This window comes from Apteryx mantelli, chromosome 1 (assembly GCF_036417845.1).
Source record: "Apteryx mantelli isolate bAptMan1 chromosome 1, bAptMan1.hap1, whole genome shotgun sequence".
NCBI classification, from domain to species: Eukaryota; Metazoa; Chordata; class Aves; order Apterygiformes; family Apterygidae; genus Apteryx; species Apteryx mantelli.
Genome location: NC_089978.1, coordinates 98141370 through 98154346, shown reverse-complemented (window position 1 = coordinate 98154346; position 12977 = coordinate 98141370). Strand labels below are relative to the sequence as shown.

The 12977-nt window shown below is 36.3% G+C and overlaps 1 protein-coding gene across 10 annotated transcripts in view; it reads right to left on the bottom strand.

Annotated features, from left to right (window-relative positions):
- The window catches only part of KDM6A (lysine demethylase 6A), a 159349-nt gene that overhangs the window by 63196 nt on the left and 83176 nt on the right, over nt 1-12977 (bottom strand). For 8 of the 10 annotated variants that reach the window (XM_067297937.1, XM_067297947.1, XM_067297965.1 and 5 more), the window contains exons 6-7: nt 12769-12889; nt 1849-1903 (exon numbers count right to left, since the gene is read on the bottom strand). In XM_067297937.1, the coding sequence (XP_067154038.1) occupies nt 1849-1903; nt 12769-12889 (176 nt within the window). Of the gene's footprint in view, nt 1-1848; nt 1904-11694; nt 11713-12768; nt 12890-12977 lie in introns of those variants that run through there. The other 2 variants (XM_067297991.1, XM_067297973.1) reach the window with 2 other exon arrangements.

Here is a 12977-nt window from a genome sequence, read left to right as displayed (position 1 = left end):
TTGAGGACTGCAAATAGGCAAACAACAGTCTCTGAGTTAAGCTATTTTTATCTTGATTATGAACCAACTCAAATACTGATTTCTTTCTCTCAAAGCTGTAGCATAGCCTAACAGAAGTTTATACGGATACTTCAGAGTTCCAGGTTTTCTCTTAGTGCCATAAGGGATGGGAAAAAATCTCTTTGTGAAATGCTTTGTCCTTTACTATAAAGAAGGTACCTTACTGCACCTCAGAAACCAGATCATAATGAAACACACCATCTAAAATTTTAATAAACTTTTTGTATTCCTTGCTAAAGGGCACATTACACACCCATTACATTCACCACATCATCAAACTTCATTCTGCACAGATGAAAGAAAAACCTCTGCTTTTGTTTTGGGGAGTTCATTATTTAATAACCTTTTCTTTCCCAGCGGCAAAACCCCTTCAGTGATAAGCTATAAAAGAAAGCCATACCATGCAGGGTAAAGAAATTAAAGGTGTCACCTTAGAGACTGCCTGAGTAATATGAAGACATGCTTAGTACTCCAATATTTCTGCTAGGAAGAGAGTCACTATAATGCTGTTACTCATTCAGCCTACTTCAGAAATGCAAAGGGTAGGATTAAAGCTATCTCCAGCTTTTATGTGACAGCACTTAATAACCTGGGTCAGCAGCACTGTGCCAATGCCTATGGAGCAAAGCTCTTATACGAGCACGTAACTCTACACAGAGCTGGGGGTGGGGAGAATGTGGGGGAAGAGTGAGGAAAACCTTGCAAAAATTCAGAGATGACATTAAAAACTGATAAAATTAGTCAGAAACAATATGAAATATAATAATGAATCATATGTCTGGTAAAAAACAATAAAAGCATATTGACTTAGTAAGAATTCTGCAAATAACTTTACAAAACTATCTGCAGCTGCTCCTGATAAGTGACATAACTTTGGAGAGGATCTCATAGCACAGCTGGCTCCTTGATATTGATATAGCCAGCAGTTTAACCTTAATAAAACCTCTCACTTTATTTACCCTTGCTGATAGAACAATGGCAATTCCATCCACCTTTAAATTAGAGAAATAGAACAACGCTTTTAAATACTTTATCTAATGCTTCTGAAGTTAGTCTCATGAGGTTAACTTAAGCTCAATGCCAGGTGTGGCATGGAAGTACCATAAAAAGTGAGGGAATAACTTCCCTCACAACTATTTTTCAATTCTTTTTATTTAAGAAAATGGAGACCTTAATCTCCAGAACACACAGGAACATAGTTCTGCTCTTGTATACAATTCCACTGAGGCCTAGCCACAAGTAAATGTGGCAGGATGGTCTGCAACAGCCTTCAGGATATATAGCATATGGCAGATGATACCACACTAAGATTAACATGTTTAAATACAAACTAGTATATAGATAGCACTTAATAAAACAAACAATCAAATTATATCCTGTATTTTTTATTTCAATTGCATATAAGAATGATGCTGAATTTTAGAATTTTATATTTAGTAGGCATTAAAATAATCACTGAAGAAAGACATTATCAAGATTCCAAAGTTTTTAAATGATTACTATTAAATGTATGCCATGGCACAAACACTGCATTTATAAATAAACAAACAAATAAAATAGTAAATCTTTGTCAGAACTCTAGTTTTTACTTATTTCATTTACTAAAACAATCCATAATCCCATTGGGCTATCTGCCTCAGTTCACACAGCAGGCTGTGCAGTCTTCTTCTCTCAGTACTTTTTGATTCTCCAGAAATGATTCACTAAAAATTGTATATTTGTAGGTATAAGACATTTTTTAAAATCTGCAACATAATACACAAATGAAAACACATGTAAGCTACTTACTTTCAGCGTTAGACAAAGTGCAGGGATTGCAGTCAATCAAAGCTAACTGAAAATGCTGAAAAAAAAGATTTTTTTTTCAAACAGAAAGTAGTTTCAGTAATAAGAAGTCAATTTTGTATTTGAAAATAAATGTCATATTTTACCATACATCTTAAACAAGTTTCAACTTCTGCAGTTTTCAATTTCAACAGTTCATACCAGAACAAAGTAAAAATTTTATTGCAGACATGTAGCAATACTTCTAGCAACGGAAGTTCAAAATAGGTATCTTCGCAGTACAATTAGGATAGAATGTGCCTAGAAGAGTGACTGCATCAAACAGAGGGTCAAAACTGGAAGGTCAAATTTTCCTCAGAACACATAACTGAGAATGTAGTCAAACTACATTATAGCCTCATGGACATAAACATCTGAGCTATCAATTTGTCAGTCTAGAAAAACAGAATACTACTTCTGCAAATTGAGTGATTTTTTTTAAATGATCTCTTGTTAAAAAGCACTGAAAACAAATACCTTTACATTCAAACTCAAGTGCATAATGATCGCACATCCTCTCCTCTAGTTTTTTAAGATAACTTCAAGTAAGCATTAGGGTTTGTTTATTTTTAATCACTTTTCCTCAAGATATACAAAAAATATCTTTAAAAATATATTTGCATTCTGAATGCAATTCTGAGCTAAGCATTTCACCCTTCTAGAAAGGTCACACAAGCAGAGCAATAAAGCTTATTTGCAAGAAAGTCTGGATGTGACCAATCATTTCACAAGCGTCATGCTAATTTAGTGATCACCATTTCAGTTTGAAAAAGCAATGACGTGTGTCAAAAAGAATGGAACAGGCATACAAACTCAAGTGCCTCTGCTCTTTTCCCTAAACTTCACAGAAAACAGAATTCCTATATACAGCCCAGAACTTGGATTAATATATTAATTCAGTAGTGTATAAGACCTAGGAATACTGGAACCTAAGTGATAGAAGTAAAATATTATAAATACAGGTCTCAACAAAATACAGTTTCCAATGGCTCCTAATCCACAAAAAGTTACTGATGCCTTAGCCTATCTTACCTTGTTAGCATCAAAATGACAATTTACCTCCCCTGTTCAGGATGCCAATGTTGGCACCAGGAGCCGTTATTAATATTGGGGCGGGGGGAGAAGATTCCTTGATGATCGATGCATACAAATCCCTTTCAGTACTGTCATGCTCAAAGCTACTAGATACTACATAACTTTTCTCAAGGTCCTAACAGTACATTATGTATAACATCTCTATATAACAAACATCTCAAAAAACTTACAAGAAGGGTTTAATAGACCACTGAATTTCTACATAAACATTTTTTACAGAAAAATTATTACAAAATTAATGTATTATTCATAGCAAAGTATAAAAAGTGCTGCCTTTCTCATTAGCTGTTTGAGGCATACGATAATAGTTTACCTCCTCCCTGAATTCTGTCAACATCATTTTAATATATAACAGCTTATAAAACATGAAGCAATCTCAAGTTTAATGACAACCCAGATTTACAAATTTTAATGAATATTTTAGCAATATCATTCCCAAAAGAGTGCACAGGAAACAATGAACTCACAAATGTATTACTTGTAAAATAACTTTTTAACTTTAGAGCAAACATTAAATAATAGCTCATAAATATTAAACATTAGCTTATTTCTCTGCCTTGTCTGTTCCCTTTTCTAGTGGTCAGCAGTGATAAGAGAACTTAAAATCTCCCCTCACTTACATTGCAATGCAGGTTGTGTTTCTCAGAGACATCCTTTAGTCTGTTACCATAGCAATTCTAAGCAGGCAACTTAAAAAAAAAGACTAAATAAAAATAAAATGATCTACTTTATATAGCATTTTTCCTGACAGGGGGAAAAAAAAAAAGCAAAAAAAAAGCACGCAGACTTGTATTTTCTGGCCTGTACATGAGTTTACTGTTCTAAATGATTCAAAATCCATTTTGCACTGGATTTGTCACCTTGCACTGTCATTAACAATTAATATGAAAACATAAAGCAGAAAGGAAAAGATTTGCTCTCATCTAGCAATGATATTATACAAAATAAGCAGATCTAAAGAGAAACGCTTGATAATTGTTCTGTAGTAGCTTTTCAGAAGGGTTATTACAGTGAAACTCACTGAGAGAAAGTAGGCAACTACATATGCAAATCTAACCATTTTAATATTTAAATATGCCAGTAATATTGGTGCTGTACAGTAAAAAGCATAAATATTCTCACCAATGTCTCCTAAAATAATTTAAATTCTTACTACTACCACAATACTTGAATTTCAAATCTCAAAATCCACATTAAGAAAATTTTTTTAAATGTAGTAAATTTCTGATTGCACTGCTTACTAAGCTACACATAGCCCGGCAACAGATAATCTGGAGCATGCACTACAGAAAAATAACCCGTTTGCACTGAACAATTATTGCGAAGCAATATGCAGAAAACCCAGACCCTTTCAAGCACACATACAAATGAACAAACCTACACCTCTAGCTAGATAAATAATACATAGCTCCCTGTTAAGTATTCAAAAAGAGACAAAAAAGCATGCATTTTAACACAGAAAACTCATCAGCCAAAAGCACAGCCACTAGTTAAAATTACCAGCACCAAAAATCATTAAAAAAAATAGTAATAATTTCCAACTTCCATTTCTGCAACAGAAGCAGCTAGCAAACATCTGCACCTCTCACAAATATTGCGGTACTGAAGCTGGCTACTGCTGTGTGAAATAGTTATTATGCAGGAGAGGCCGCTGCAGTTCAGAGAGACATACAATACCTCAAGGCAGACAGCAGTCTATAGAAATTCAAATCCTGAGTAAGAGGATTTACCTAGAAGGCAGTGTTCTGAATGTTAAAAAGTAACAGTCTCTCTTCAAGAGCTGCAGCTGAAGTCATAATATACCTTGATTTGCAGCAATCTATAACAGCACAATTATCTAAAGCCTGTTTTGTCTCCTCTAGAGTCCTTGACTTGCCTCTGATTGTGGAAACAATTTCTAAGGTACCCTTTCCAAGCATCTGAAGTACAGTGGGTTGCATACAAACACAGCTGATGAGAGCATTAAGTTTAGCAGTAAAATAAAAGGAATCTGACATGGGTTTAAGTAACTTAAACAGCCTGTTTTCACTAATAGACTTAAACATCAGTTCTCCTGTTGCATTAGTCCTTTCAATTTACACAGCCTTTAAAATGTAAGAAGCAAGTAAGCATATTTTTGTTGTTTCTTTAATTTAAAGAATAAATGACCAACACAGAAAGTAACATTTTCATCTTAGCGCAAGACTTTCAATCACAGTTCTGCTCACATCAAAGCCTGAGACTTCACAGTAGTGATCTTAAACCTTCCTTCTCTCCAGGATGACATCAGCAAGTCTGATAACTCTCGGTTCTGCATTTCATTAGCAAAGCAGGCAACCTGGCAGCTCTCTCTGACTCACCACGAGGGAAAGCTCCGTCGTGGCTCAGGAAAATTCTGCCAGGAGGTGGCTCTTCCTGCCTGCGTGGCTGACCTAGGTGTGATGCCCGCGCTCTGAGGAGCGGCCTTTGCGGGGGTAAGTAGGCCAGGGCGAGCCTTGCATAATCGGCATGGCACAGCGCCCGGCCTCCACTCGCCAGGCATGTTTGGGGGCTGGGGGCGAGGGGCTGGGGCGGACGTGCAGCACGTGCTGCTGCACCAGCTCATCACTCTGCTCTCCAGGCTCTGCCCGGTTCAGAATTAATTCGTCTTTTAAGATGAAGGTTTGCGCAGCATAAACACTCAGCTACTTCTGTCCAACATCCAAAGAAAACTCCCCCAAAACTGAAGAAATCTGTTACAAGGACAGGGAAAAAGGGAAGGTGCTTGAAGACAGAGGCAACGAGGGTCACACACACACATGTGCGCGCGCAAACTGAATAAGAGCAATCTGCTCAGAAGAAACTCTTCTTTTGACTAGCCACAGCTGAAAAATTCTTTTCAAACAGAGAGACTACCAAAGCTGTATTTTCAGTGGCCAAAAGAAGGCTGCACTCATGTTTACCAAACAACATCTTAAACAGTGCCTGAGAATGTTTTTCACAAAGGTATCCAAAAACTCATGTTGGCTGTATGCTGTATCATTATTAGTGCAACAGCAGAATTTAGCTGTTCCTACATTACAGCCCAAAGGACAGCCAGCAGAAACAAAATGCCCCTGGGAAAAGCGATGGCTGGAAGCTTGCCCCAGCACCATGCCAGGGCACTGCCACAGCCGCAGCACCCGCACGGAGGGCGCGCTGCCTTCGGCCACTGCCCGACAGCGCGACGCAGCCCTCGCCAGGCGTTGGCGAGCGCCTGCACGGTGCACGCAGCCAGCTCCCTTTGGGCGGCACGGGCTGAGCGGCAACACTGCAGTTACGCACACAGCTAGCCAGCCTGGAAATGGGAGTGACTATACAAGATACCTCTCAAAGACAAGTGTACCAGCACCCACACCGATTAGCTTTAACACCTAACTTTGGAGTCAACTATTTCTCTCAAGGTGGTTTGCTCTTTTCTTTCAAACGATCCAAATTACCATGCAGAATGTTAATCCAATTTTAGCATTTACCCCCCTTTGTAATTATGACACTTCTAAAATACAGTTTTCTTTTATAGGAAAATGGCAAAATAACAACAACAAAAAACACCTAGGTAAGAGAGAACAAAACAAGACACACTGTAGGCCAGACCTGATGTCTGCTGTAAAAACAAGTTGTACTAGTAACTCTACTGCAATTTAATTACACAATATTGTACTTTTTGTTTGTTTGTTTGTTTTACTTCCTGCATGTTTCTTTCCATGGTACACAGATACAAACAGCAAAGGCTTAGCGAGCAATTCAATTCTCAGCTGTTTTCCATCCTCTCACATTTTTTAAAAAATAATCTTTTGACGAATTTCATCAGCTTTTTGCAAAATGCTCTTTAGATGAAGTGTTAGATATCTCAGATAGCCACATTACAACAGCTGAAGCCCTTGGTTTCGTTTTGTTTTTCTAATTAAAAATATCTCTGATTAGTTTTTGGTACAGTTACAGAGATAAAATGAGACATAAAATAGGATTATAAATAAAATCAAAGCTTTTCATAATTATATGTACTTTAACTGTTTCATTTTTTTCTTTAATGATTAAAATGGATACATAAGTTTTCAATTAACATTAACATGTTTAAACTTAAAAATTAATCTGTGAAAAATAACTAGGTTGTGAAACGAAATTTGAAACACCATAACGTTTGTTTTCATAAATGTATTTTTTATTCATTACTGAGAAAAAGAATATAAAGATTTATCAATATGTTTATAACAGCAACACATTCACATACAATACCTCAAGGCAGCTAAAAATATCTTCATAAAAATATATATATAACCAACAGAATTATTTGAGTAAGTGATGGAAAAGTGTATGATTATAAATAGGTACTTTGAGGTGTTATATCAGTATTTAATTTTTTTCATTTAATTCACACATATTTTCCCAAAACCAAAAGAAGTGATAAACTAATTGTTTAGGAGTCTTTTTCTTATCCTAATGTAAGCAGTATGTCTTAATATTACCAACAAATGAGAATCTTCAGGAAAATAACTTAAACAACAACAACAACAACAAGAACAACAACAAATCTACGAGCAGCAATCAAAGCATAGGCCTAAAGCAAACTGCTAGGAAAGCTGCTTCATATATAAATAAGGAGAAACAAAGTGAAACTTTCAGAAGGGGGCTTCTGAAAGTGAAAGAGTGAAAGACAGTATTGATGTTTCTATTGATAGGCAAATATCTGAAAACATGAGATATTTAGTTCCGATTCTTCCAAGGGTTTTTTCACTGTTTGGGTATAAAACTCCAGAATTATATTTAAATCCATGGCTTAGGGGCAAAGATCAAAGCACAGGCCTAAAGCAAACTACTAAGATGGCTACTTTATATATAAATAAGGAGGCAGAATTTCTGAAAGTGAAAGACAGTATCAATGTTTCTATTGATAAGCAGATATTTGAAAACATGAGAAATATAGTTCTGATTGTTCTAAAAGTTTTGTTACTGTTCAGGTACTTAAAAAAAAAATTCCCAAAACACAACATAGATTGGTTTGACACAAAATAAGCTGCTTATGTCCAGAGCCCCTACTGACTACTTATTAAAAAACAAAAAATAAAATAAAATCACGTACCATTCTCTCAATGCTATCAATCGTTCTAACAAAAATGAAAACTAAGATTTTTTTCAGAAGCAGTCTATCAGCAAACAAAGGAAGATATCATAGTATGGTGACTTTTATATTCAAAAGTTTTTCAGGGTGACTGTGATCATAACCCCCCACCAAAAGCACACCACAGCACTTCAGCATAGCAGAACAGAATGAGCACCAGATGAAAGACTGCTTTCCAGTATATGTGGTTTCCAATGCAACCCCACTTTTCAACTAAATAATATTAAAGCTGTAAGGGTTCTTTTTTCCTCAGCTTCTCTTTTATAAGATTCACTATTCCCACGCAATATACCTAGCTCCAGCTTTGTGCTCTGCCTAGCTCTGGGTTCAGCCTGCCAGCCGGACAAGAGCATCGGGGCTGTCTGAGGCACAGCAATGCATCTGTTGATGGGGCAGCTGCCTTGATGAGAATGATCATGCCTTATAGACCAGTACTGTGACCAGTCCGCTTCCTTCTGTCACTGACCGAGCCAAACAGATCACCTTGCTCTTAGCTCGCAGAGTCCAAATAAATGGCTCTGGGGCAACATGTTGCACAGGCACGTTGTAGAAACTTCTCTTTAAAACCACTTTCACTCTGACGTATTTGCTAAAAATTGGTTAAGATTCAGAAGTACTTTATACAGGAACTGAGAGACACATGCATAAAAATAATTACATACATGTAAGAAAAAGGATGCTAAAATTGAAATAATTCATTGGATAAATAAGAAAATGGCTAGGATAAGCAAGCGACATATATCAGAAATAATGCAGCTTGTGCTCAAAGTCTGGACCATTTTTCCAGCTACATTAGCCAGACTAATAAGATGTATTCTACTCCTAGAGATCTTGCTTTTATTGTCCTTTTATATTATCACGGCACCAACACCACCACAGCTAATACAATCAAACACAGTATTCCTAGGGTCATTTGTTTTATTAGCAGCTAAGAAGGGGGCAGTTGGGACACGTAATAAAGTGTGAAATGGTTAGGATTGTGAGACAAACCTTAACAGTATTTTTCTGCTATAGTAATCTGTAATGAAAAGATTTTTTTCCCCAAAGACTTCACCATTTGACTTTGGAATTAATTGTACCTTTCTGATGAATGGTTAAAGTTTACCTCTCATGTATCGCTTTGGAAGGTAATACTGTCCTAACTGCCAGGTCACAGAAGGAGTATTTCCTTTTCCACCAGAAAGGCCATTCCTCCCCTCCCACCCTTTAATGCAAGCCTAAAGGCCAAGAAAATTTCAACAGCACTGGTGTTCTGCTAAAGTCTATGGCTATGAGATAATGGAGTAGACAAGGGTTCTAACAGCAATTTCCTAATCTTAAGCACAGCAATGTTAAAAACATGCAAAAGCAATAACTGATTTTTGAAAAAACATTATGAGTTTATTTTATGCTTGTTCAACAGCACTTTAGTAATTATCTTGATCATCAACATCTTAAAATAGTACAAATTAATTTACTGCTTAAATTGCTTACATAAAATATAGATGATTTATGTTAATGGTCTAAAATTGTGAAAAAACATGGAAGATATGACCTGCAGACTCCCATCCTACTCCATTTGCCTGAAGATTCTTACTGACAATGACTCATGTGTTGGCAATGGTTTATTCTTAGCAATCACAGACTTTACATGAATGTTTAAATACTATCAAAAATATCATGATTTTTCAAAGTACCTTAATGCAACATGAGTGCAATTGTGAAACACAAAACGGCCAGAAGAGTGTCAGATGGAAAACTATTTCCATTTTCTGCCTCAGTGTCAAATGGGAAGCTCAAACTGGACTGTGAGTTATGACAGTACAGGGGCCCAAAGAAATAATTTGTCTTCAAGGCCAGCCTCTAGCAGGCTAGATCCTAAAACTCACAACCATCTTTAAAATCCTGAATCCTTTTACCAAGCTCCACAAGAACAAATAAGGGCATATCCAGCCAACTGTGACTCTTCATTACTTGTGGTTACTCATCCTTCTTTTGTGAGAAGTATCATGTTCATGCCAACACAACTTCCCTTACCACGTTGTTAAGGCATTCTGAGGAAACAGCCTTTCCCACTCTTTCATCATCTCTTTCTCATCTTTTCTACTCACACTTGTACATAACCACCACCACTCCATTTTCTTCTCTTCAGTAAAGATTTATTTTCTGACTGGCCTCTTACAATGTCACGGAGTTCTGGCTGAAGTTTTTTTAGACATTGACTCAGAGAACAGTCAGATTAACTTTTTATTCCACTTACTCTACCTCTCAATTGATATATGGTACCTGCTGATCTGTTTCCATCTAGAAAAAAGTAAATCAGGGTCAGGACTCTGCATTAAATCCATTATGCAAACAGCTGAAACTGCTCAAGATCCATGGGATTGCCCCCTATTAGGTCTTTCCTTTCTTTCTTTCTTTCTGCTCACTGCTTGTAACCAATTCTCTGCTAAAGATTGCTATCTTCATAGCAGAGGAAACTAAAAGGAAACTGTAACTTAGGTGTCTCAATTTCAAATTCTAGAGTGCAGTTTCATTTTATTTTTTGCATCAAAAAGGGATAGTACAGCTCTCCTCTCTTTTCCATTCGCACCCCTCTGCCATCTGCCTTGTATTGGATCTAGCAACCATGCAATCCCAAGTTGAGCTGGTTCACACTTCTGATCCACCTCAGTCTGCAAACGGACAATCACCAGTTTCAATGCAAAGGAGGGTGCAGAGCATTGCAATCAGGACTGGAGATGGAAAATGAGACTTCCTGTCAGCAACAGCCTGAAGTTACACTGATTTAAGAACAATGCGAAACTACCCTTAACACAAACCCATCTTCATGTTTATTTCATAATCCTTTTGAGGATCTTTGCTCTGCTCCAGGATAAGTTGTTTTGTTATTGCTATTTGTTTTTCTAAATGACTTAATCACCTTGGACATGAAAGCATGACACTTTTGCATTACAAAAAGGTAATTTCTTTCTCTTTTTAAAAAGATCTTTGCTGCTTTTTTGGAGTTCTACTTGGTGTATTAAAAACTACAAATTTGGTACACTAGAAATCTTTGTGATCCGTGACCTTTGTATTTTGCAAAGTTGTGAAGATCAGAGTAAATGATTTAGAATGGATTCCCTTCATACCTATTTTAATACTTGATTCAGTGACAGAATTACATACTCCATGACACAGCATTAAGAGTTTATCTATTTCTCAATCAATCTGTTTTGTTAAAAAGTAAAATGCAGAAGTTCTTTCCACCACTCGATTAAGAAGTTTACATACCTCCTTGTAAATTTATTCTTCTATTTTTTCCCTAAGATTTCATTTAAATAAATAAAAAAATACTTCCTCAGTACTCATTTTATTTCCTATGTATAACAGGAGTCAATACAACATCTATACCAAAAGTATAAGGAAACAGGACCATCTGAACCTGCACATAATCCCCTTCCCAACAAGATGATCCACCTCTACCTTCCTCGCTCTCTTTTGTCATTCATTGCACCAAATCTTTCCTGTTTCCTACATACTGTCATCCTCTCTTATCAAGCTTCCCGACTTCATTTGCCTCTGGAGGTAAAAACTTGTAATCTGGACAAAAAAGAAAGTCTGAATAGAGAAGTGCTAACCTGTATTACGAAGACTGAAAGGAGTTGAAATTAATACTCTCTTTCAAATCTTTGGCAGTGTGATTCTGATTGCCTCACAAATACATGTTCCAGGAAAGCAATCTTCCAGGAAAAGGAAGCCACTCTCCAAGATTCCTAGAACCTAAGAATTTATATTTTTAATAGCTTTAAAAAAGCCTAATATGCAGAAATGCATTAAAAATAATCACACTTGAAAAATCCATATCCTGCAGGATGCATTTCCTAGCACAACATGAAACTCCTTCAGAGAAAGCTTCCTTTTTTCAAGACATATATCTAAATTTAGAGACCATGATACAGAATGAGCCAGAATGAAGGAGAGAACATGGGGATAGACGAGGAAATGGAAGCGGGTGGTGGGAGAGCAGAAATGTTAAATGAATGGAGATAAAATGACAGAAGATTTAAAAAAAAAAAACAAAAAAACAAAAAAAACCTACCATATTAACAAAACCATTTCTAACTGGTTAGACAGAAACTGCTACCTTAACAAGCTGACTCTCAAACCAGGACGTTAAAAATAAATAAATAAATAATCAATTAACTGCTAGAAAAGTAGAAACAATACAAAAATTTGATGTGAGAACACTGTTTTTCATAAAAGCTTTCTATTTTTAGTGATTCTTATGAATTATCAGTGCACAACAGTGAAGCTGGAAAAAAAGGAAGAAAGAGCATCTGGAAATCCAAGCTGCTAATTTCTGCCTTCTTTTTTTCCATGGACTTTCTGTACGTCCTCAGCCTCCCCCCAAAATGTACTATTTTAATGAGAGCCCTACAAGAAGTCATTCTTCATTCCTTTCCGCTTAATCTACTAGAGTATCAGTGCTCACCTATAATTTTGTTAGGCTTTTCTGAATGGTTGTAGCACCTAACGCACCTCCAATCCTATCCTCACTCTGTTGCTATGCTAAGACACTTCATACTGAAGCACTTTTTATTTCCAAAGCAAGTAATATTTAACTTGTATACACTTCTGTATTCCTTGCAGTTTTAAAATGCAACACAACTTACAATAAATGTTAAATTCAATTTAAAATGTCTTAAACCTACCTTTAAACTAGACTCATAGTCTGTGTTTACTTTGAACATAAGCCCAAGTCGCAAATGAATTTCCTTGGCTCGACAAAAGCTGGGATCAACATAAAGCGCCTCCTGAAATGCTTTAATTGCCCTGAAAAACAAGAAGATTAAAAAAATTAAATTTTTATTGAAGTATTACTTTATAATCAGTATTATTTATGACTAGCAGAAATTGAATC